At 41.8% G+C, this 27,226-nt stretch overlaps 1 protein-coding gene across 24 annotated transcripts in view; it reads right to left on the bottom strand.

Annotated features, from left to right (window-relative positions):
- RIMS1 (regulating synaptic membrane exocytosis 1) overlaps positions 1-13,478 on the bottom strand; it is a 641,584-nt gene extending 628,106 nt beyond the window's left edge. For 17 of the 24 annotated variants that reach the window (XM_073626768.1, XM_073626766.1, XM_073626769.1 and 14 more), the window contains exon 1: positions 13,113-13,476. In XM_073626768.1, the coding sequence (XP_073482869.1) occupies positions 13,113-13,276 (164 nt within the window). In that variant the 5' untranslated portion in view covers positions 13,277-13,476. Of the gene's footprint in view, positions 1-13,112 lie in introns of all 24 variants that reach the window. The other 7 variants (XM_073626788.1, XM_073626791.1, XM_073626790.1 and 4 more) reach the window with 3 other exon arrangements.
- Between the last annotated feature and the right edge of the window lie 13,748 nt (positions 13,479-27,226).

The raw sequence follows: 27,226 nt of genomic DNA, 5'->3' as shown, positions 1-27,226 counted from the left end.
TAGGAGTTACAACTGTCCCTTACCCTACCCAAAATAAAAAATAAAAGTTTTGTCTATAGTTCCATTTTAACCTTTTATACTGGTATCCTAGCCAAATAGTTGGTAATTGTGTTGACATATCCCATTCCTGCCCAACAAGGAAACTACTAAAAGGGGTCACAACATTCCAAGGTTTCTCCTACCAAATACATTTTTACAATATATAAACAAAGTAGCAAAAAAAATATCAGTGCCAGAGTTGTCAGGTTCTCGGGCTTAAAAACAATATAACATGCATTACATATATTAAAACTACATAAAATATACACAGTATCTCTCCCATACTCTGTTAAAATAAGATGCACTTTGAAAAAAGTGTTTAATAATGGTATCAGTATTAATACTTCCTTCCATTGATGTTATTCACATGTGTCAATTTCTCAAAATTGAAAATCAAAACTCGAAACTCAAAATGGTAAGTAGATATTAAAGTAGAAGTAAATCCTCCTATCGTTTTCAGCCAAAGGGAGCTGTTATCTTGGCCTCTGTTTAATCTTCAACTGCCATGGTGCTGCACATGTGATCAGTTATGACACCAGCCATTGATGGTTTGACTTTTTGGTTGAGAGCACAAGCAAATGTGACAGTTACAGTACCTTGAAAAAGTATTCATACCTCTTGGAATTTTCCACATTTTGTCATGTTACAACCAAAAATGTAAATGTATTTTATTGGGATTTTATGTGATAGACCAACACAAAGTGGCACATAATTGTGAAGTGGAAGGAAAATGATAAATGGTTTTCAAAATTGTTTACAAATAAATATCTGATAAGTGTGGGTGGCATTTTTATTCAGCCCCCTCAGTCAATACTTTGTAGAACCACCTTTTTGCTCCAATTACGGCTACAAATCTTTTTGGCAAAGTCTCTACCAGCTTTGCTCATCTAGAGAGTGACATTTTTGCCCATTCTTCTTTGCAAAATAGCTCAAGCTCTGTCAGATTTGATGGAGAGCGCCTGTGAACAGCAATTTTCAAGTCTTGCCATAGATTCTCAATTGGATCTAGGTCTGGACTGGGCCATTCTAACACATGAATATGTTTTGATCTAAACCATTCCATTGTAGCTCTGGCTGTATGTTTAGGGTTGTTTTCTTGCTGGAAGGTGATCCTCCGCCCCAGTCTCAAGTCTTTTGCAGACTCTAACAGGTTTTATTCTAAGATTGCCCTGTATTTGGCTTCATCCATCTTCCAATCAACTCTGACCAGCTTACCTGTCTCTGCTGAAGAAAAGCACCCCCACAACATGATGCTGCCACCACCATGTTTCACAGTGGGGATGGTGTGTTCAGAGTGATGTGCAGTGTTAGTTTTACGCCACACATAGCGTTTTTCTTTGAGGCCAAAATGTTTCATTTGGGTCTTGGCTGACCAGAGCACCTTCTTCCACGTTTGCTGTGCCCCCACATGACTTCTCGCAAACTGCAAATGGGACTTCTTATGGCTTTCTTTCAACAATGGCTTTCTTTTTGCCACTCTTCCATAAAGGCCAGATTTGTGGAGTGCATGACTAACAGTTCCCGTGGACAGATTCTCCCACCTGAGCTGTGGCTCTCTGCAGCGCTTCCAGAGTTATCATGGGCCTCTCTTGGCTGCTTCTCTGATTAATACTCTCCTTGCGCGGCCTGTCATTTTAGGTGGACGGCCATGTCTTGGTAGGTTTGCATTTGGGCCATACTCTTTACATTTTCGGATGATGGATTGAACAGTGCTCTGTGAGGTGTTCAAAGCTTGGGATATATTTGTATAACCTAACCCTGCTTTAAACTTCTCCACAACTTTATCCCTGACCTGTCTGGTGTGTTCCTTGGCCTTTATGATGCTGTTTGTTCACTAAGGTTCTCTAACAAACCTCTGAAAGCTTCACGGATCAGCTGTATTTATACTGAGATTAAATTACAGACAGGTGGGCACTATTTTCTAATTATTTGTAAAACATTTTGAAAACCATTTATCATTTTCCTTCCACTTCACAATTATGTGCCATTTAGTGTTGGTCTATCACATAAAACCCCCAATAAAATACATTTATGTTTTTTGGTTGTAACATGACAAAATGTGGAAAATTTCAAGAGGTATGAATACTTTTTCAAGGCACTGTACATTCCCAGCATGTGCTGGAAATGTAACTGTTTTTTGAAACTGTTAAATCGATGGTTTACTTTCGCTTTAACCAAGCCCCACCAAAACTTTATTTAGCAGGAGCTGAGAACTTGGCTTCCACTTCATGGCACACAGTTCATATTATCCTTAAGATATTTCCAAATCTTGACTTGACCATATGATCAGGATTAGCAACCAGATTCCTCAAGGGAAGTAGATCCCATGCTTTGCCTTTGTCTAGGGCACAGGTTCTTTGCCTGAAATATGCATATTCCAGATGATAGTGTAGATGTGTTCTAGGGGACATTTCTAGTTTATATAGTATGTGGATAGTACCTGAATCAAATCATAGCAAATAATGCAAAAAACACCTCTATGTACTGCTCCTAGCAAACAATGGCTTATGTTTTTTTTTTTTTTTTTTTTTTTTTTTTAAAAAGCTGATTTGCACTGATCTATGTATCATACACCAATTTGTTTTTTATTTTTTTAATGTTGCCTAATAGTCTAGAGTACCTGTCCTTCTTTGATGAGAGAAAATGAGCCCCTGCTTATTGTGTCACTAATCGCTGTTTGTTAGAAGTACCCTCTACACCTTAGTCAGAAAGCTCTAATAAGTCTATTAACAATTTAAAAGTCAAACCAATAAGTCTGAAGTGTCTATTTTACGTTCATCAGAGATGAAACATGCAAAAATTAGAATAATTCCAATACTCCGCTGCAGAAACAACTGTCCACACACAGACCTAGTATCCGGTGCCTGCTGCTATGCGATTCATTCCCCAGTCCAAAATCAATTAATACTAGAGAAGACAGTAGCGGTACCCCTGAGTAAGGGCTCTTTCGAACTGCCAAGCCGTGGATTGGCCTACTTTAGACTTCTATTAAAATAAATGTTTGCCTATAGTTCAACTTTATCATTTTGGAAAGAGCAGGGGAGGGTTATAACCGCTGTCAGATTTTTTTTCTCCATCTGTGTCCCATATTGGAGATTTCCTTTCACTTCCTGTCCCATAGCCAAACAGGAAGTGAGAGGAGATCCCTGCAAATTAAGGGAATTCCTTGGGGACCCCCAGGTCACCAGAAGTAGTGTCCCCATTGGTAGATTTCCCCCTATTACTTTTCTGGGGACAACTCGAAATTTGGGATTTTCTTTTACTTTCACTTTCAATGATAATTGTAAAAAGGGAAAATAGAGAGGGTGAGTCTCCCTAATGGGGACACAGACAATAATAAAAACTGACAGGTGTTCTAATCCCACTTCACTCTACCCAAAGCTAAAAAAAAAAAGTTTTGCCTTTAGTTATACTTTAAATCGGGCATTTTTGGTGCATTTTCTGAAAGCGCACCAAAGATGCAGCACACAGGACTTTTGGTGCGCTTTCAGAAAAATGCACCAAAAACACCCAATCTAATAGAAGTCTGTGGGAAAGTGTTGGTAACCCGCACAGAAACTGCAGATACACTCCCCTGCACTGGTGTTGCAGTGTGAAAGCACCCTTACTCCTGTATTTATTGATAGATCCAGTGCACCTCCTTTTTAAGATTAATTAGCTTATTTGTAGAATAGAAGTTGCCACATAAAGGCATGTCTTTGCACTCACATCAGTTAACACATTCAAAAACGTACTTTATATAGAACAACCCAGCTGGACTACATTCCATCACACATAAAATGTACAAAATATATCAAATTGTATCAAACTGGTCACTAAAGATACAAAAGACCTAAATAACAAACTAAACTATGAGATGAAGCCACTTTTAGGCATAAATATAAATGTTTCATTAAAACTTACATAATAATGTCCTTTTGGGTATTAATATTGATATAGAAGAATGCACAATCACAAACATTTCAATTTTTTTTTTTTGGCTTTATATATTAGTATGAATAAATGTAAAGTAGAACTATAGGCAAAGTTTTTGTTTTCCATTTTGGATAGAGCAAGGGAGGGTTATAACACTTGTCAGGTTTTTTTTTTTTTTCGCCATCTGTGTCTCATTTCAGAGATTTCCCTTCACTTCTTATGCCATAGCCAAACAGGAAGTGATTGGAAATCCCTGCAAATTAGGGGAATCCCTTGGGGATCCCCAGACCATCAGTACTAGTGTCCACATTGGACAATTTCCCCTCTATTACTTTTCTGGGGACAACCCAAAATTTGGGTTTTTCTTTACTTTCACTTTCAGTGATAATGGTAAACAGAACAAATAGAGAGAGTGAATCTCCTTAATGGGGGCACAGACAGCAATACAAACTGACAGGGGTTCTAATCCCTCTCCACTCTTTACCAAAAAAAAAAAAAGTTTTGCCTTTAGTTATACTTTGATTTTATATTGGGTCTGGGGGTCTTATACAGGGTTTTGTAGAAATGGATACAATTTAACTGGGCTCTATAATGTCGTTGATGTGTTGATAGAATTGAGTACAAAAGAGCTCCCCTCAGCTGGCAGCTCAATATGAGTGAGATGCATCAGAGGGAGGAGTTCAGGTGGTCTCCTGTGTATTTTGGATCAATCAATAAACACAGATTATGCCTTTTTACGCCAGAATTCAAGAGTATATCAAAGTACATGTTAGCAACAGTTTACAGGTACGCCTGTAAAGTGTATGTAGGGGAAATATTTCTTCTTTGTTTTGGATAGATAATGGAAAGGTTAGATCTATTTGTCAAATTTGTATTTCTATCTGTGTTCCAATTGGGGGAATTGATTCCTGTAATTATCTTGGTGACCACTGTCATGGAGACAAAAAAAAAATTATGAAAAAAAACAAAACTTCTGAGTTGTCATCAAAGCAATAGGCAGGTGAAAATCCTCCAATGATGACACCTTTTCTGATGACAGCTCCATTCATGTTGGAGAGATTTCTTATCATTTCCTGTTTTGACTTCAGGACAGGAAGTGAATGAAAATCCCAGCTGAACAGCAAACAAGTAATTTTAAAGGGCTTTTTAACCTTTCCTACCCTAGAGAAAACTATAAAAAAAAATGTTTTGCAACTATAAAACTCTTATCAAGTAGCCACCCTGCTAGCAAAATCTGCAAAGAAAGTAGCAGGATGAGAACATCCAATACATTTTTTACAAACCTAGAGCTGCACAGAGCATTAAAGCTAAAATATTATTACATGTATACAAACAAGCATGTTCATTTCAGGTACAGTCTTTAAATTTACAATGAACATAAATCTATCCATTCAGTTAGCACATAAATTAACTCCACTGCTGCCCCAAGGCTACCATGAAGGAAAAACTGTGGGTAGCTGAGGCAACTTCCTGTCTGGTACCCTAAACATAATTAATTTGCTCTAAATGTGTTACCTGTAGCAGTTCAATAGAAATGCAGCACATTTTACACCAAACCTGATAACTAATAGAGCTACAACTAATAGAGCTATTTACCATACGTCAGTCAGATTTCTGTTCAATAGAGTGACAATAACTAGTCATTCAATGCAAAGCATTAAAAACAAGCATAAAAAAAAAAAAAAAAAAAAACACACAGGTCCACACATTCTTGTTTCAAACTGTAGATTTGTCTCTCTATTGAAACAGCATTGAAATGTGAAGAAAATCCTCTTTATTCCAGCTTCTCTGCTCCTCACCTGATAGAAGCCTGATTTTTGGGAGTTACTAACCGTAGACTCAGTTGTCACTGGTCCAGATTGAGTGATCACGCCTGAGGGAGGGGCATTTTAGCTGGAAGACTCCCACCCAGTTTCCCTGTTCCACCTCCTCTGTCTTTTCTTTGGTTGCTAGGAAGCAGCCTCCTCTTATTATGTTCCATAGTAAGATAAAATATTCACAAAACAATCTCTCTGTCAGGACCTAGTTCACCTGCTGGTAGGACTGTGGTTCTTTGGGCTGAAAGCTGTAGTTCCAGTGACCACCAGCAGAAGTCTCTCAGCAGGCAGCAGGTTCCTGCAATCAGTCTCAACTGGCACCAGCTGCTGGAAGAGTATTTAAGTCCCACCTCTACTATTGAAACTTGCATCAGTGTTTTGATTGCTTGCTGTCAGATCCATCCTAAAGGTCTTGAGCTATCCTTGCATCCTGTTCTCCTTACTGTTGCTCGCCTTGTTCCTTTACCCAGTCCTGGTTCCTCCTTTTTCTTGTATTGCCCGTTACCCTTGCTTCCCATATTTTACATATTGTGTATACAGGCATACCCCACTTTCAAGGACACAATGGGATTTATTTACTAAAGCTGGAAAGTGCAAAATTAGACTCACTTCTGCATAGAAACCAATGTGCTTCTAACCCCAGCTTGTTCAATTAAACTTTGGTAATAAAACCTTGAAGCTCATTGGTTTCTATGCAAAATAGAGCCTGATTTTGCACTTTCCAGCTTTAGTAAATATGTAGTTATTTTGCTAGGTTTAGGCATTTTTGTTTGTGGGCCACTTCCACTTGCTGTTTATGTTCACTATTTGCTGGTGTGTGCACGTCTTTTTTTGCTTGCTGCTAATACATTTACTTCATTATACATTGTTTGGTCACATTTTTATTATGTACTTGTAGCTACATACATCTGGTCATTCCATCTGCTGACTCCTGACATTCTCTCTCTCTAAGTCTCCACCTCCTTTCTTTTAATTGGCGCTAAGACCCCGTAACCTGGCTTCAGTGTCTATTGGTTGCTAGGACACTGGCATTTAATTATCCTTCACCATTGGGCTCCAACTGAAAGATCCAACCTCCACACACTGGATCCAATCTAGGACTCTCCAAGTAAAAAAAAAAAAGAGTAAAAAAAAGTAGATGCTATGCCTAAGTCCCTCTCCAACTATAGGGACAAGAAGCAAACTGGGCTCTGAAGGTAGGTGAGTAAATGCAGTTAAATTCCTCTTGTTGTGCTTCCAGTACAATTCAGGTGGGAAAAGCTTACTAATGGCATGGAGGAAGGGAGGGGCAACTAAAATCAGCAGTTACTGAGATTTCTGGGCATTCTCTGAGAACATATTGATACAGCAGTTGTACATGACAGACTAACATTGTCAATTAAAATTAAGCAAAACCACACAAAAAGAGAATACACAATAAAAAATGTGTTCTAACTGAACTTGTCCCACCATCTGGCTCTCTAAACTATTTGAATCCATTATTCAATAAAGATCAGTAGACAAAGAATGCCTATTTCACCTACCTTGCCCAATCAGTACACGTGAATGACAAAATTATAAACTCTTATGCACACTGACCCATAATTATACAGCACACTAGTCATATTGAGGAAAACCTGCACAGAAAAAAATTTGGGACTTTCATTGCTAAGAAGTCAAAATGCCTGATCTGCATTTTCGTTCTTGGTCAGTGCTCAAAAAGGAAAACAGCAACTGGATTAACAAGACAGCCAGCCAACTTGTAGGAGTTTCAGAAGGAGAAGTAATCAGTAGTACCCTCAATATTCTTTCATTATAGGTCTCCTTTAAAGCCACAGGGATGTCTCAGGAGGACTCTGGTACTGAGATGAATGGCTCAATACACTCAGCAGAGCAGAAAACTTACTTCACATTCCATCAAGAGCAGGCAACTAGGGAAGTATCTGTCTGCATCTGGCAATACTGTCCCATTCATTTATACTCTATACCTATTGTGAGGAACGCATGACACAAATGCCCATCTGGGTCTTTTCAGAAATGTATAGGAGTTACTATTGTGCATCACACCTGTTTGTAGCCCTATAGTATCAATAGAAGTCTGGGGTGGACTGCTTTATTTTAATAAAAGAAGGCTGCAGAGTTAAATCCACAAATCAAAATGATACTGTCACAAAAGAAAAAAAAAAACTTAAAGATTTCAAAACGACAATAGAGGATCTGGATGTTTTCTGAATGCAACAGAAATGTAGCAGAATTTTAGATGTTCTACGAAACATGTCACCTAAGGTGACCTGATGGGACTGTGTTTTTATTCACTGAAGGGGTCCTCTTTGGATTGTGGCCAAAAGCAACTGCTTTGTATGCTTTGCCATCAAGCCAGCATTCTCAGTAGGCCATGTTTAAATCTCTGTGACCCTCTGCGTATTGATAAATGTATTCATGTACCATATATAACATTTAGCCAGCTATCACAGCTTACTTTTCTTATTAACATCAATGTTGTAACCCATCTGAATCTTATTGCAATTAATCAGATTATGTCACGTTTTCAGGATTTGTCAGCAAAATGAACGTTTACGCACTGCATTCCTGGCCTAGACGCACCACATTTCTGGCCTATGTGTAAAGGCCTATGTGCAAAGTGCAGTAATTAATACAGCCTATTCCAGTACCCCCTAGAAATAACAGCCATTTAACCCCTGGAGTGCAGGGGGACACCACTGCAAGAGTATTTTCTTTTTACAATCTTGAAGCTCAGCTTTAAAGTAGAAGGAAAGGCAATACAATCCCACATTTTAAAATGTTGCCTCCCCACTGCTTTTTTATTTCCTAAATAGAGTTATTAATAAATCTCAAAGTAAATCCCTTTTTCTAATTTTTTTCAAGCGGTCACATGACCACAAAGCGCCAATGAGTTTGTCTGTCTGTGCAGCAGGTGGCTGTGAATTCTTTTAGGGCCAACAATACCCTAGAACAGGGGTGGTCATTGTTCTTGATATGGAGTGCCTCGAGTGCAGGCCTCAACATCAACAAAGGGCAACACATAAAAGTCAGTGAATATTAAAGCCCCATGCACACTATCAGATTTTCTGCTGATTTTTTCCTTCAGATTTACCAAAACCATGTAGTAAAAGGGCCTGCCTGATTGCATACACATTGAAAATCCTAAGGTTTGACCTCATATTATATGGTTTTGGTAAATCTGAAGGACAAAATCAGCAGAAAATCTGATAGTGTGTATGGGGCTTTAGTGTCATAGACAACAGACACAAAACGGTATATAGGCAAAGACTATGAGCATGATACAAAAGATAGTCAGAGACTGCATACATGATACAGAACTTGGGGAGAGACTGGGGATTTGATATCAGAGATTGTCAGAGACAGCAGACATGGTATAGGAAATGTTCAGAGACTGCAGACATGAGTCAAGAGATGGTCAGAGACTGCAGATATGGTAAAGGAGCTGTTCAAAGACTGCAGATATGGTATAGGAGCTGTTCACAGGCTGCAGACATGATACAAGTGATGGTCAGAGACTGCAGACATGGTATAGATCATAGTTGCTCAACGTGTGGCCCTCCAGATGTTGCAGAACTACAAGTCCCATCATGGCTCTGCCTTTTGGAGTCATGCATGTAACTGTCCGTGGCTTGCAATGCCTCATAGGGACTTGTAGTTACACAACAGCTGGAGGGCCACAGATTGAGCACCCATGGTATAGGAGATGTTCAGAAGCTGCAAACATGATACAAGTGATGGTTGGAGACTGCAGACATGATACAAGAGATGGCCAGAGACTGCACACATGATACAAGAGATGGTCAGAGACTGCCCCCATGATACAAGAGATGGTCAGAGACTGCACACATGATACAAGAAATGGTCAGAGACTGCACACATGATACAAGAGATGGTCAGAAACTGTGGACATGGAATCGGAGACTGTGAACATGTTATAGGAATTGTTGCAGACTAAGGACATTAGTCATTGACTGAAGACATATTACATGAGACTGCTGGAAATCACTGCTATAACACAGGGCATAATGGGAAACACAGATTAGTGTCTGCAGTGGCCCCCAACGGCTACACAAAAGGTGCCAAGAGGCCCCATGCAGCCTCCGATCCACAGGTTGGGCATTTGGGCCCTAAAGCTATGGACATTGGGAGGGTGACATCACCAATCTTCAAAGGCGTTGTAGGCAATGCACAGACAGACAGACACACACACTCACCAGAGCTTTGTGGGCATGTGACTGCCTGGCAAAAAAATAATATATTAAAAAATGTGTTTCCATCGAGGTTTAATAGTAATTGTATGCAGAAAATACAAGAGCAGTGGAGAAGCAACATTTAAAGCTGAACTATAGGCAGACATAAATGCCATAAACTAATGCAGCCCTGTAATTGTTAACCTATTGCTGACCACGTAAGGCATATGTATGGTGACAGTAAGAGTGGGCCTTAATGCCTACAAGCCACACATATGCATCCATGGGGGCCAAGGTATCTGTGTGGAAAGTATGCCCATTAAAGGGGCTGTGGGGAGGGGATGGGAAGGGGTTAATATACCATTAAATGTATTTTTTGATATCAGTCTCTGTACAGCAGGGCTGGCGTGTGCGAAGAAAAAGTAGCCAATCAGTTCATGTGCTGACAAAAAGCATGATGATAGGAGTGGAAATCAAAGTGACAGAGGGATGAGCTCATCACTGTGCTGCTTCTCCTTTCACAGGCTGGGTAGAATGAAGCTGGACATCACACCTGAGGACATCTAGTGGCAGAAAAGAAGTAGCTTTGGACTGAAAGTAAATAATTTAGCAGCAGCTGCTATTTCATATTATCGTTTAATAGGCTATTCATTTTTATTTTATTACTTGTGGCTGAAGTTCTGCTTTATAAAGGTGGGTGATAAAACTGCCTTCCTTTTTTTAGGTGACCTCACCCTCCACAGCCTCACTATGTTTTGCACTATTTTTTGGGGGGGAAAAAAAAAAAAAACACACACACACACACACACACACACACCTATTTCTGTCAAAAAAGATACTTAAAAGAGACAAGACACTTGAAAAAAATGATTTATGAGATTGGAGATTAGAGATTGTCAATAGGCGAGATGAGTCCTAATATGTTGGTTAAATTTCCATGTGCAAGCAGGATATGATAAGAAAACGTAAGATGATGTCATCTGCTCATATTTTATCCACTGCATATGCCTTTAAGCTGCCACACCCACCCCTGAATCCATGAACATTTATGCTGCATTTCACATGTGACCATTTTCTCCATGACAGAACAGTTTACTATGAAATTGGCATTCTCAGCGTTTTTACTCGCTGCACAGAAGAACACTTGAGACTCTGCACGCTTCTACATCATCATCCTTTACAGGTTAACACACACATCCAGCTGTAAACATATTCATTATAGCAATAGGACAAACAGTGATCCTAATATTATTTGTTAGTAGTCATCATCATAATATTTGTTAGGGGTGGTCATATTATTATTTCTTTATGTTAGTAGTCATCATAATAATATTTGTTATTGGTGGTCATATTATTATTTCTTTATGTTCAGAGATGTGATGTGCAGTGCAGACATTTCCCAACATCTGTTTCCCCCAGAAACAGCTTTCATTGCTATGACCAGACTTAACTATTAATACAGAAAGGAAGTGTTTCCTATAGCAACTAACTTGTTGCTATAATCCGCAGCAACTCTTTTCTATTCTCTACATCGGGGTAGGCCAACTCGGCACCCCAGTTGTCGTGGAACTAGAAGTCTCATGAAGCACTGCAAGACTCCGGCAGCCACAGGCATGAGTCCTAAGCGCAAAGGCATGATGGGATTTGTAGTCCTACTAAAGCTAGAGTGCAGAGGTTGCCTATTTTTGCTCTAAATGTGGGAATTTGGGATACAAATCGACGGTGTTAAATATACAACATTTACACAGGAATTGTTAAAACTAAAATCCTGTTTTCTTCCTGATCTCCCACAGGCCTAGCAGGTCAACAGAATTACCGTGCATCCATTTTTAGAGGCTCTGACGCCCTGCTGACATTAATGCACAGAAACATAATGGACTGTAATGGATAAGGAATGCTAGTTCATCCCCAAAATGAGCTCATTTCTTCTATACACATTGGGATAACGGATTTCACATCATCACTAACCAATACTCATGTAGTCGCTGCTACACAGCCTTTCAGACTTGTATCTCTATGGCTAGCAAGAAAAGAAAAAAAAAATGAACATTTGTGTCTTCAACTCAACAGGGTGAAAATCAAAAGCATGAAAATAGTAAAATGCTTACACAAGCTTAATTTTATGTAGGAAAGGCAAGGCCTGTAGCTTATAAAAAAGCAGGATGTTCTCCTTTATCACTAATATAATAACAACAGGTAGATGCAATGTCATTGATTTTTTTTTTTTTTTTTTAGTGAATACAGAAATGATCAGGCTATAGGACTATAGGTTATATCATTTTGGATGGTATATAACGATAGATAGCCATCTGTAGTCAGAAAAAGGCTTTCATCCTTTTCTATCTATCTATAGATAGATCTCCATTGATGAAAGTTGGGATAACATGGCAGCAAGATGAAAACAGTTGGACATTTTCCACCAGCATCAGCATCAGCAGTAGCAGCAGAAAAGACAACCACACCCCATGCTCTCTGGACCAGCAAGTCAGGAAGAAGTCAGTGTTGCACTTCCCTTCAATCCAAGTCCTTATCCAGAAACATCATTGTGTATCATTAGGGGAATGATGAGCCCTCCCTAAAGCCTGGATGTGTCGCCTCTACACAGGGGGGGGGTAAACACATCCATCAGCATTCACCTCCCATCCCACATCTCCAGCCATGATTTCCATCCCAGGCAGGGCTTATGTGTAGAGCAGTAAGCATCAGCTGAAGCATGAATGAAAACAGCTGTATGGATGCAGTAAGAGGATGTGGACAGCAGCACTGGCTTTTCCCAATGGCAGGGCTGGCATCACTAGGCCTGGAGGGCTAGAGGTTGTGTACAGAAAACAGGACAGGCTTTGTGCAGGCCATACTGCCCATATATATTACAGACAGACAGAGTGGGGAGCAGTGTGGCACCACATTGTACAGGGGGGTATCCCTAGCCAAGCTCAGCAATGGATCTGCTACCTGTCAATGGAGGGGATGACAGAATGGATCATCATTGTCATTCCGTAAACACTGCACACCTGGGGGGAGGGGAGGGGGGTCTGCAATCCACCTTGGCACCTAGGAGTGTATAGGCACACAGCATGACACACACACACACAATGCCACTGATCGCCCATCCATATACACTATGCACATCATGTCATCATCTCCTTACTTTAGCATGGCCTCTTCCTTCTCCTCCTCCTCCTTCTGTCGGTTCATCACTGCCATGATAGTGTTCCTCTCGTCCTCTGTCAGATGGCTCAGATCGGGGAGATCGGACATGGGGGGAGGCACTATGGGTGGCCGAGGGCCTCTGGGCCCCATTGAAGAAGACATGGTGAGAAGGGAAAAGGGCGGGGGGAGCGCCCACCTTCAGCCTGAACGTTCAGAGAAATGGACCACTTGTCTCCCCCACCCTACCTTGTCAGTGTAGTCCTAGCAGGCAGGCAGACCGGTGCGGATCTAGCCAACAGCACATCCTCGGCATCCCTTTAGAGGTGCACGCCCCTTTGCCTTTCCCCCGCCGGCCAGTGGGTGGCGCTGTACCTCTGCCTATCGGTAACATTGTATCAGCTGAGCTGCCGGTGCGCTAAATCTTCAGGGTTAACCCTCTCTATGCTGTGCCACCTACAATACTAATCACACCCACCGTTCTCACCCTGACACTCTCCTCGTAGGATTATTTACAGTATCTGTGGATTCAAACATGAATTTGCACAATATTGCTCAGATAACTAGATCTCTATTGGTATAATAATATACACAACTGTGTGCTGTCAGGGTGACACAATCATTTATTACCTCTACACAGATTGCATTATCATTTAGCCTCTATGATAATTAACTCCTTACTACACTTATCATATAGTCATACATTTTTAATAACTTAAGGACCGAAAGATTTGCCCCCTTCCCAACCGGGCCATTTTTTGTGATACGGCACTGCGTCGCTTTAAATGACTAATGCGCAGTCGTGCGACGATGTACCCAAACAAAATTGACGTCCTTTTTTTCCCCACAAATAGGGCTGTCTTTTGGTGGTATTTGATCACCTCTGCGGTTTTTATTTTTTTGCACTATAAAGGAAAAATGACCGCTAATTTTGAAAAAGAAAAAACAATATTTTTTTATTTTATTTATTTATTTATTTATTTTTTACTTTCTGCTATAATAAATATCCCAAAATAAAAAAAACAAAAAAACAAAACAAATTTCATCAGTTTTAGGCCAATACGTATACTTCTACAAATTTTTGGTAAAAAAAAAATCGCAATAGCATATCGATTGATTTGCACAAAAGTAATAGCATCTACAAAATAGGGGATAAATTTATCGCAATTTTTTAAAACATTTTTTTTACTAGTAATGGCGGTGATCAGTGATTTTTATCGTGACTGCGATATTGCGGTAGACAGATAGATAGACACTTTTGACACTTTTTTGGGACCATTGACATTTATACAGCGATCAGTGCTAAAAAAATGGACTGATTACTGTATGAATGACACAGGCAGGGAAGGGGTTAACACTAGTGGTGATCAAGGGGTTAAATGTGTTCCCTGGGAGGTGTTTCTAACTGTGGGGGGAGTGGACTGACTGGAGGATGAAAGAGAGATTGGTGTTCCTGATCACTAGGAACAGCAATCTCTCTCTACTCTAGTCAGAACAGGGATCTGTTTGTTTACATTGACAGACCCCCATTCTGGCTCTCTGTGGAGCGTTTGTGTGTGGCCGGCAGACATCGTGGCTGCCGGCCACACACGTCGGCTCCCCCGCCGTGTAGAGAGCATGTGCGCGTGCCTGCTATAGCTCTTAGCCAACCTACCGCAGTATAATGATGGTGGCTAATCGGCAAGTGGTTTAATGTAAAAAATTCAGTGGCGCTTATTTTATTTTTTCCCTCCACTTCTCCCTCCCAATCCTTTCCATACATAGATAATACCCCATTGTTTCCATTCATTTCTGTTGTATTTGATCCATTCATTTATATACACTATATTACCAAAATTATTGGGACTTTATACACACATGTACTTTAAAGTAGTTGTAAACTTCAATGATTATTAGTACCTATAGGTAAGGCTATAATAAGGCTTACCTACAGGTACTGTAAATATCTCCTAAAAAGTGGCGGCCCCTCCCCTCCCTAATCTACATGCAGGGCATCAGACGCATGGATTCCTATGTGCTTTTTTTTTTTTTTGAAGCACATGATCAGAGCCTGAGGCTCTAATTGGCTTCAGAAAACGGTGGGCGGGCCCACGGCCCACCCCACCCAGTGTGCGACAAAAGCAGAATAGAATTGATATTCGCTATTGTCTTCCTGATTCTCCTCCCAGCCAATCAGGAAGCAACTCCTGAGACCCGATTGGTCCGGGAGTCTTAGGACTCCCGGCCAATCAAGTCCGGGTCTCAGGACCCACTTGTATTGGTATTGGTCCCCGGAGTGAGGAGCAGCAGCCGAGATCCTTCTCTGCCTGCCACTGGTCCCGGAGCTGCCTCACACCCATCATTAAGCTGCAATTGCCCCATGTGCCGCGCCCTCTCTTTATCTGTCCCTTCCAGCTCTCAGTCTTCTCGCTGGCTGGCAGGATTGCCGTGCTGATCACCGGATTGATAAGGTAAGTGGCCCCTGCTCGCCTACTCGTCCATCTCCCGTGTCATTGGTTTGCCCCCCCTCTCAAATTTGTAAGCACCAGTCACCACTGCTCCTAAACATGCATTGTCTAGGAGACATTTACTGTATATGCAGCCAATGACTTCATCGGTACATGCACTCTGAAGGAACAGTCACCCATGCCAATTCTTCAGAGCCCTGTGCCGTGACCGGTGGCTCCTGCGCGCATGCGCGGGAATGACATTACACGGCTCCGACCAGTCACACAGCCGGGCAGCGCTTTACTTCCACTTTAATGGCATCCTGGTCTTAGTCCATAGGGTTCAATATTGAGTTGGCCCTCCTTTGCAGCTATAACTGCTTCAACTCTTCTGGGAAGGCTGTCCACAAGGTTTAGGAGTGTGTCTATGGGAATGTTTGACCATTCTTCCAGAAGCACATTTGTGAGGTCAAGCACTGATGTTGGACGAGAGGGCCTGGCTTGCTGTCTCCACTCTAATTCTTCCCAAAGGTGTTCTATTGGGTTGAGGTCAGGACTCTGTGCAGGCCAGTCAAGTTCCTCCAGCCCCAAACTCGCTCATCCATGTCTTTAGGGACCTTGCCTTGTGCACTGGTGCGCAGTCATGCTGGAACGGGAAGGGGCCATCACCAAACTGTTCAAACAATCAATGTGTCGGGCTACTGAATACCTCTAATTCAGCATTTGTTTTCCAAACAAATACAAAGTAATATACCAATCCAAAACAATCCTAAACCCATTTGAAAAAGTGAAACTTGTATCAATTAACAGTGTGTTCTTCTGAGAGATCCAGTTATACGTGCAGAGGTATAGTGGAGGTCACTAGCATGGCAATCAAACACTGGACTTTATTTTTTCTTTTTCTTTATATATTGAATCACTATAAACGACTGCACTTATAATAGGATCTCATTCCCATAGACACACTCCTAAACCTTGTGGACAACCTTCCCAGAAGAGTTGAAGCTGGTATAGCTGCAAAGGGTGGGCCAACTCCATATTGAACCAAGACCTGGATGCCATTATTGTTGTATGTGTGTGTGTAAAGGCAGGGGTCCCAATACTTTTGGTAATATAGTGTATATGACTTACCTCAGGCATTAGTCTTTCATCTATTACTATATCTTTGTGTATTTTGTCATTTTCCTTTCCTGATTTCTTGTTTACTATATTATATTTTGTTTCTCTTATGTTTTGAAAACTAATAAAAATATATAAAAAAAAAAAAAAAAAAAAAAAAGAAAATGAACTTACATGTGAGTTCTGCCACAGATGTCAGGTTAGATTACCTCACAAAAACCAATTGCACAATAACTGTCATACAACTTCTAATAAATGTGCCTTCTATGCATGCAAGGAGAACCTTGGGGCACCAGAGGTCACAAGCCAGGTAACATACATTACAGAGATATTACATAAATCACGATTGAAGTTATGGCAAATTAATGACGTTAAATAAAATCTTCAGGCTGTATGAAAAAAATAAAATAAAAGTCAGCAGTTACAAATCCTGTAGCTGCTTTTAATCAAAGGACACTTACCTGTCCAAGGATCCAGCTCTGTCCTCACCCAGGCCGGTTCTTCACCATTCTCAGGCGCCTGCATGATTACTGTGGGAAGCTGACTGTGACGTCTTGTGGCTTCACAGCCAGCCTCCTCATATGTGCAAGTTGTGCTGCTCTTTGTGAATGGTCCCACAGCCTTCTAGGACCTGTGACATGTCCCAGAAGGCTGCAGGCAAAGGGAAGGGGGGTGGGGCTGAACTTCCTAGGCGTTCAGTGGTTTCAGAAACCTGTCAAAAACTGGTACCCACTCCCCCCAAAAAACAAATCCTTCCAAAATTGATAGAGGAGAGAGGGAGGAGGTGGAAAAGCGGAACTTCCCTTTTGGGCGAGGTTCCGCTTTATCACTATATCCTGAGATGGGTACTATATATTCTGGTATAATCCTATATATATCATATTTATATACCACACATAGTACATAGTACATTTCCTAATATGTTTGCACATACTTTGGACAGTCCCTCTATTGAAACCAAATCCTTCTGTCCTGTTTTCCTTCTTAGCTGTCCCTCATTTTGCACAGGTGTAGACCTCTATAACAAATTAAATTCCTAAAGTGGTACTAAAGTTTAAACATTTTTTATTTTCCTGCAGTCTCTGCATTAAGCTAAAACACACCCCACTATCTTTCTTATCCCCCTTTATCCTTGGAACACTTACCTGGCTTCATGTCACCTCACCAGCATGTCTCTGGCTCCAGCACCACTCCCTTCACTTCCTGCTTTCACACAGGAAACTGAGGGCTGCAAGGCCATAGGTTCCTGCTGCTGTCAGTCAAATTCCTGTGAGGAGGGAGCAGGGGCATGGCCTACCACCACTGTGTGTGTCTATGGACGCACACACCTTGACACAGGACCCAATAAGAGCGCATTACCGACTTGCTACAGGAGGTACCGAAGGAGGGGAGGAGTCTAGCCACTTAAGGACCAGCCTCGTTTTGGATTTTAGGTGTTTACATGTTTTAAACAGTTTTTTTTGCTAGAAAATTACTTAGAACCCCCAAACATTATATATTGTTTTTTTTCTAACACCCTAGAGAATAAAATGGTGGTCATTGCAATACTTTTTTTTGCACTGTATTTGCGCTGTGGTCTTATAAGCGCACTTTTTTTGGAAAAAAATCACTTTTTTGAATAAAAAAATAAGACAACAGTAAAGTTAGCCCAATTTTTTTTTATATTGTGAAATATAATGTTACGCCAAGTAAATTGATACCCAACATGTCACGCTTCAAAATTGCGCCCGCTCGTGGAATAGTGTCAAACTTTTACCCTTAAAAATCTCCATAGGCGACGTTTAAAAAATTCTACAGGTTGCATGTTTTGCGTTACAGAGGAGGTCTAGGGCTAGAATTAATGTCACGCTTCAAAATTGCGCCCGCTCGTGGAATAGCGTCAAACTTTTACCCTTAAAAATCTCCATAGGCGACGTTTAAAAAATTCTACAGGTTGCATGTTTTGCGTTACAGAGGAGGTCTAGGGCTAGAATTATTGCTCTCACTCTACCAGTCGCGGTGATACCTCACATGTGTGGTTTGACCACCGTTTTCATATGCGGGCGCTATTCACGTATGCGTTCGCTTCTGCGCGCGAGCTCGTCGGGACAGGGCGCTTTAAAAAAATTTTTTTTTTTTTTTATTATTTATTTTACTTTATTTTATTTATTTTTTCACTGTTTTAAAAAAAAAAAAAATTTGGATCACTTTTATTCCTATTACAAGGAATGTAAACATCCCTTGTAATAGAAAAAAGCATGACAGGTCCTCTTAAATATGAGATCTGGGGTCAAAAAATCCTCAGATCTCATATTTAGACTAAGATGCAAAAAAAAAAAAAAAAAAAGTCGTTTAAAAAAATGACACAAAAAAAATTGTGCCTTTAAGAGAAGTGGGCGGAGCCGACGTAATGACGTCGCTCCGGCCGTCCTATGGTATAGAGAAGGGTGGGCGCCATCTTGGCCTCACTCGTCACTATACCGAAGCACTGACAGGTCCCGATCTCCTCCGCCGCTACCGACGGCTCCGGTAAGCGGCGGAGGGCGCGGGAGAGCGGCGGGAGGGGGGGGTGGCACCTCTCCCGCCGCCGATAACGGTGATCTCGCGGCGAACCCGCCACAGAGACCACCATTATCGTGTACAGAAACGCCGGCCCTAAAGATGGATACCTCGGTTGTGGCAGCAGCTGCTGCCGTTACTGAGATATCCATCTTTTAAAAAATGACGTATATATACAGTGGCCGGTCGTTAAGTGGCTAGAGCACCGGTGGCAACTGCGGGAAGAGGAGGAAAGTGGTGTTTCTGTGCAGTAACATTGCAAAGGTCAGGTAATTATTACCTATTTATTTATTGTGTTGACTTTAATGTCACCTTACTTACCAGAAGTGTTACATTACCCTAAGGGCTAATTCACACGGGCCCTCAGCCAAACTGCAGAGCAGCTGGAGCGATTTAGTGCTCTGTGTTGCTGGCTGCAGTGCTGGGACAAGGCCATTTGGTGCCCAGTGCAAAGATGGCAAACTGCCCCCCCCCCCCATTTTTAAGAAAGAATCAATGTCATTTAAAAACAAGGATATACTTAAAACAATACAAATTCAATTAGGTTTAATGCAATAGAAACAGAGTTCACTCACACCTTTTAATTATATGTACAGTCAGCTCCATAAATATTGGGACATTGACACAATTCTAATCTTTTTGGCTCTATACACCACCACAATGGATTCCACCACTGGTCCACAGTGGGAGGATTCCCCTTTCCACCTGGAATGTGTAGATGGGGGGAATTGGAACATTCTTTTTTTTTTTCATTCAACCTAATAGTTGAATGAAAAAAGTGATCAATGTATGGGCTGCCCAAGAGCTAAGACTAAGATAGTTTAACCTATTGACATCCACGCTATAGCTGAATGCGACGCCACAGCGCGGACCTGAATTTCCGGGAGTGCACGTGCCCTGTGCGTGCTGTGATCACCGAGTCACTGAGTTCCGGCCCCTTACAATGTGATCAGCTGTCAGCCAATGACAGCTGATCACATGATCAAAACAAAAGCTCTGTGATCGTTTTTTTTTTTTTCTCCTCACGCTGACAGCGCGAGGAGAAAAAAAAAGCTGATCACTGGCTCATCTGCAAGGGACATTGGTCCCGAAGAGGAAGAGGCAATTATGCCTAATCTGTGCCACCTGCCATTGCCACCTACCTATGCCCATGAGTGCCACTTATCAATGCCTACAAGTGCCACCTATCAATGCCACCTAGCAGTGCTGCCTATCAGTGTAACTGATCAGTGCCGCCTCATCAGCGTACATCAATGAAGGAGAAAAATGACCTGTTTTAAAATTTTATAACAAAATATAATAACAGTTTTTCTTTTTTTTTAATTCGGTCTTTTTACATTTTTTTTTAACAATAAATAAAAACCTCAGAGGTGATCAAATACCACCAAAAGAAAGCTCTATTTGTGGGGAAAAAATGATAAAAATGTCAATTGGGTACAGTGTTGTCTGACTGCGTAATTGTCATTCAAAGTGCGCCAGCGCTGAAAGCTGAGAATTGGTCTGGATAGGAGGGGGGTTTAAGTGCCCAGTAAGCAAGTGGTTAAATCTCAGCTGTTTCAGTGAGAAATGGCTGAGATTAGAACCATTAATGGGCAGGCTGAATTGATCGATCAAATTGGGTACAACCAGCCTGCCGGATTGTTATGATTATCACTAGCGGTTGCTATATCTGCTAGTGATAATCACTGTTTGTGGGGACAATACAATTGCTCAGCAGAAGGGATTCCGCTGTCAGCACTGACTGTGCTGACAGGGGAATCATGTAAATTTCTTTCCTGCAATCTGTGGTTACTGGAAAGAAATTTGTACCATCTATTGTCTAACTGAAAGTGAAAGTTAGTGAATATCTTGAAAGAACATGGGGGGGGGGGGGGGCTGTATTCCTCCCTGATCTCCTGTCAGTGAGGGGGGAGGTAATGTGTTCGCTGGGCTGTGCACAGGGCTGGACTGGGACACACATGTGGCCCTGGAATTCAACCAGACTGGCCCACTTTAATTTTGAGTGTCCCTATCAGCACTCCCTTACATCAAAGTGTCCCCATCAGCACCCCCTTACATCAAAGTGTCCCCATCAGCACCCCCCTTCACATCAGAGTATCCTCAAGAGCACCCCCTTACATCAGAGTGTCCCCATCAGCACCCACTTACATCAGAGTGTCCCCCCCTCTCCTCCACCTCCCATGTGTACTCACAGTTCTGAAGGCAGCCTCTCGTTCCTCTCTCCAGTCATGTGATAAGTGACAAGTGATAAGGGGAGAGAGGAAGGGAAATCTGCCGGCTGTCTATCTCCCCCTGCAGGCTGGAGGGAGCAGAAAGCCTAATCATCTCTCCAGCAAGTGTAGTCAGCTGCTCCTTGGTGACAGGAGTGAAATCACCATCACTCACTGTCAGTGAGGAGTGGCTCCAGGACTGTGCCTGACTGGCCCACTGAGCCATCGGCCCACCGGGAAACTCCCTGTAGTCCCAATGGCCAGTACATGCCTGGCTGTGCAAGTGTCACAGACACTACAGAGCTGAAGCCACCAGTCTCACAAGTTACAGACTGATTCTCCTGTCCTACGGATGGGAGAAATCAGTCTGTTTCTTCACTGTTACCAAGATAATGGGAGGCTTGTCCGCCCCTCCCCTGCTGGTTCAATCCCTCCTGAAGTCGCTCTCCTCCCTGCCAATGAGGGGGAGGGAGCAGATCGGTTGGAGCGGCTCTCATATTATGCTCAGAGTCAGCGAGCAGAGGGAGGAGGAGAAATCCGCCCCCTCTCACACTCCACCCAGGGCACCCGCCCCTCTCGTCCACCCCTTGTACTGGTGTTCTGCCGAGAAAGTTCCGCTCGGCGGATAAGGACCCCCCTCTACTGCGCAGGCGCTGCGCCTGCGCAGTAGGATCTGGCGGAAATAGCCGAAGGTGAAGAGTTGAAAATCAGTTGTACATGGCGCCTGTAAGAGGGCCCCTCGCGGGCTCGCTTCGCTCGCCACACTTCGGGCACGGCCTCGCTTCGCTCGGCTCTTTTTTATTCCCCCTCTAGGTCCACTTGGATGGTGGGGCTTGAACCTGGACCTAGGGCGTAGGCGCCGTGTACAGCTGATTGAAGATTTTGAGCTTCGGCTATCTTCGGCGGCTCATAGTAGTTCGTGCTGCGCCTGCGCAGTACAGGGGGGTCCTTATCCGCCGAGGGAACATTCTCGGCAAGACACCGGCCCTGGCTGGCTGGCTAGGGGCAGTGTGGTGCACGATTCAGTGCACCACACAGCCCCTCTTTTTTTGTTTTGTACAATCTTTATTTGAAGTGTACAAAACGTACACTTCATTCACTGCAATGTCGGGTGGCACAATGCGCTGCACTGTCTCATTGTAGCGCAGTGCTAGGCTGCGTTGCTGTGTGACTGGGACACATAGAAAACAATTGTTTCTTGTGTGTCCCTGCAGTGACAGACGTTTTACCATGCGGTAAAGGTCAGCCATTATATGCGGTGACAGACGTTTTACCATGTGGTAAAACGTCTGTCACCGCACATAGTGTGAATTGGCCCTTAAAGCAGAGTTCCACCCACATTTTGAAGTCCTCAGCATTCAGATGTAATGTGTGCAGTAATAACAAGTTGGCATATATTTTTTTTTTTTGGATCACTTACATCATTAATTCTTGATTCTTTTTTCACATCCTGCCGTGCGCGTCATTCCCAGCTTTGCAATGTCTCCTGGGAGATGTGTGTCATCAATCCCAGGAGACAACAGGCATTGCTGGTTCGTAGCATCTCGTTATTTTGAAACGCAAATTACGCAATGCAAGGCCCAGCGCCCTGTGTATACTGCGCACGCGTGAGATCGGGAGGTGCATGCTGGGTAGTCAGCAGCACCTTATCCCAGAAGAGACTCCAAGTGGGCTTCACGTGCTCAAAGTGAAGATGTGAAGCACTCTGCATTACAGAAAACAAGTGTGAGTTACTAAAAATTATGGGAATTGAGTGGCGATTTTGTTAATCACACGCATTAAAGAATTTAATGCGGTGAAGCATAATGGATTACAAAAAAAAAAAAAATTCTGGGTGGAACTCCACTTTAACCTTTCACACAAACCTTTTTATTGTCAGCAGTTTTGTTTTAGCCAATGGAAAGCTAGATCCTAGGAGAAGGAAAGGTAAGAAATCTCAAAAAAAAGTGTCATGTGCAATTTTTTAGGCACTCCCATGTCTATAAGGGACCCAAAACACACTATTCTGCCCCAAAAAAGCATTTTTTTTTGTATTTTTTTGTTTTTGTTTTTGAGCTTTTGGTGGTCAATATAGGATACAGTGGGAATCTTCACATCAAGCATGTTGAGCATTAAAGTGTCTCTTGAAAAATTGCTTTAAATCATTCATGTGTGTCGAGTCACATTCTCATCTTGTCAGGTAAATACCTCAAAATCCAGACCCCCCCCCCCCCCCCCCAAAAAAAAAAAAAAATAGCAGCTATACACCATAAAATGCTGTCTGACATACCACATTTGGTCTTTAAAGGACCATTCTTAGATCATTATTTGGTTCTGAGAATTGTATGCAGTACTTACAAAAAGTATCTTTTATTGTATTGGCTGAAATGTTGCGAATGCTCATGTATCTTTGGCCAGGTTATAGTTTCCCAAACCCCTGTCACCTTCACTTTTGCTGGGCTATTAGGTCACCATGCAACTGTGGAGAAAATATAAGGGCGTGTGAAATACAAGAGATTCATATAATGAATGCTGTCATTGCATTAATAGATACATTATTATTAGAATACAATTCCTGAAACTAAAGCAGAACTAACTGTATCTAAACACTTCAAACTGAAAATGCAATATAAAGAGGAACTGCAGTCTGCTCACATAATTTGTAATAAAACATCTTTGCTATTCTGAAGCTTTCCTCCAACCACTTTGCATATTATTTTATATATACCGTGATTCTGTACTTGCCAAATATGCTGCAGAAATCTCCCTCCGTTGAGTCTGGCTGCATCCATTTTAACTGTGGGCAGCTGAAGCTGCTGCCTGTTCACTTCCTGGATTTACACATACACACATAGGCAGCCTTGCAGCTCTCATTGGCCCTCTTATGACTCATCTCCTTCCCTTCCTGGCAAACTCTAACGAGAGTGAGAGAGAGAGAGAGCTGTGCATAAAGTCATAAGCCTAGTCTAAATAAACAGGAAGCGGGTTGTATAATGTATTTACTGGCAGAAAAAAAAGTTAAAACAACAAGGCAGAAGATTTAATAGATGGAAAGTTGAAAAAATGACTGAAGGTCCACTTTAAAGAGGATCTTCAGGTTGTATGAAAAGAATTAAAGTCAGCAGCTACAAATACTGTGAGTGACTTTTAATAAAAGGTTACTCACCTGTCAAAGGATCCAGCACCATCCTCACCCAAACGGGTTATCTCTCCTGTGAAACAGTTTTTTTTATTTTTTCTTACTGATCTAAACACGGTGTTAACTGTGTATAAGCAGCCTGTGATGTCACCTGGGGTGTTATTGTAGATGGAGCACATATAGTAATGAAGTACCCGCTTCAGAATTCACGGTTACTATTTTCAGCATTTAAAAAAAATTGCAAAGCACTCTATAATTAGACACATATGACACCACCACCCTGCCTCCCCACCCCGTCAAATCAGAGAACACTGTGCATTCAATCAGGAAACGCAAAACATTCTCAAATGGCGCCCATGCCATGCCAAAGCAATCCCACAGGTATGGTATATACATACTGTAGCTACATTCCTCCAAGCTTCTAACCATTCACTGTTTTCTGGAAAAAAAAAATCACAATCCGTATCCCAATGAAAAATCTCTCCTATGGGCACACAGCCCACAAATAAAAACCTGACAGAGTTTCTAATACTTCCTGTCTATGTCAAAAAAAGTTTGGGCGGGAGTAAGACTTAAAGAGTATTTGTTACCACAGGAACACTACCAAACCAAACCCAGCCTGTAAAAGAATAGCATCTATGCTTACCTTTCTGGTGGCTTGAGTCTCCAAATGCCCAGCTGCAGGTATCCCACCATTCTGGGTTTATCAAATTCCTATGACACCGGAGGTGAGGAAGTGTGTTGAATGACACTGGGTGATATTAACCCTAAAATTGGACTGATGTTAGACCACAGAGTGGTAAATCATTGGGGTACAGTATCAGAGAGAATGTGAGTATTGAGTGAAAGCTGCACTGTTTAACCACTTCAGCCTTGGACCATTAGGCTGCCCAAAGACCAGAGCGTTTTTTGCGATTCGGCACTGTGTCGCGTTAACTGACAATAGCGCAGTCATGCAAACAAAATTCACGTCCTTTTTTTCCCCACAAATAGAGCTTTCTTTTGGTGGTATTTGATCGCCTCTGCGTTTTTTATTTTTTGCTCTATAAACAAAAAAAGAGCGAAAATTTTTTAAAAACGCAGTATTTTTTTGTTTTTGCTATAATAAATATCCCCAAAAATATATAAAAAAAACAATTTTTTTCCTCAGTTTAGGCCAATATGTATTCTTCTTCATATTTTTGTTAAAAAAAAATTGCAATAAGCGTATATTGATTGGTTTGCGCAAAATTTATAGCGTCTGCAAAATAGGGGATAGTTTTATGGCATTTTTATTTTTAACTTTTTTTATTAGTAATGGCGGCGATCTGCGATTTTTATGGGGACTGCGACATTATAGCGGACACATCGGACATTTTTGACACATTTTTGGGACCATTGTCATTTATACAGGGATCAGTGCGATTAAAAGTGCATTGATTACTGTGTAAATGACACTGGCATTGAAGGGGTTAACTACTAGGGGGCAGTGAAGGGGTTAAGTGTGTCCTAGGGAGTGATTCTAACTGTGAGGGGGCTGGGCTTGAACACACAGGACAGTGATCACTGCTCTCAATGACAGAGAGCAATAGTTCACTGTCCTGTCATTAGGCAGAACGGGGAATGCTTTGTTTACATAAGCATCTCTCCGTTCTCCCTCTCCGTGACACGATCTTGGGCACCCGGCGGACACCGAGTCCGCGGGACCCGCGGTCAGGAAGTCCGCGGGACCTGCGGTCACGAAGACCGCGACGGGTGCACATGCGCTCACGACACCACTTCTTAAAGGGGACGTACCTGTACACCCTTTTGCCTGCCAGTGCCATTCTGCCAACGTACACCGGCGTGCACTGGTCGGCAAGCGGTTAAAGTGATTGTATGTAAAGGATCTTTTTTTTGTTTTGTTTTTAATAAAATAGGATGCATTAAGGTGAAAAAAACCATGAGGTTTTACAACCCCTTTAATTTTACATTTGCTGGGCAATTTTATTATTTAAGTAAAACTGGAATTGGGCTTTAATCAGACCAGATCCTCTGAGATTGCTCAAGAAAATGATGGGAGGTGGCGAACGATTTCTTGATCTAAATGATCACATTGGCATATAAGTCATGTTACACTATAAACACCTGCAGAGGTAATAGAGGCACACGTTTGTGATTTGGCTTATAGATTAACCAAGATTAATCTGTATATTTTTACATGTGATTGCTTCAATAGACCCATGTTTTTCTGAGGATTGAGGAAGGATACGGTATGTGTATAAAAGGTGCCAAATTTATGGTCTATGTTCAGTAAATTGAACTTATATCTTGAAGTGTTTTTGTACCGTCTAACATTGTTACCAAATCTTCCTTGGATTGTGGTTGCCCAGGTTAACCGTGTGAGCTGACACCACTGAAAGCATGGGAAGGAGTCCTTTCCAGGAGGAAATACTGTGGTATTAATATGTTGTATTTTATGCCTGACTTCAAGTTTTGATATTGTGAGTGTGATTTTAATAACTTTTCACTTTTAATTGCATCTTTTTAGAAATACTACACAAGCAGGAGAGTGTGTCTTCTGCATTTGTTCCTCCTAGCATCAAAGGGTTTCAGTCTACTGCAAAAAGAAAGAATTTGGAGGAGAGGGGCTAGATTTCAAATTGTTTATGCAAACAACTGTGTCTCAGAATAAATTGCAAGGTGTATGGATGTCAGTAGGAGAAGAGGGCACAGGACACAGAAC

Source organism: Aquarana catesbeiana, linkage group LG04, assembly GCF_042186555.1.
Source record: "Aquarana catesbeiana isolate 2022-GZ linkage group LG04, ASM4218655v1, whole genome shotgun sequence".
NCBI lineage: Eukaryota > Metazoa > Chordata > Amphibia > Anura > Ranidae > Aquarana > Aquarana catesbeiana.
This window is presented reverse-complemented; position numbering and strand designations above follow the sequence as displayed.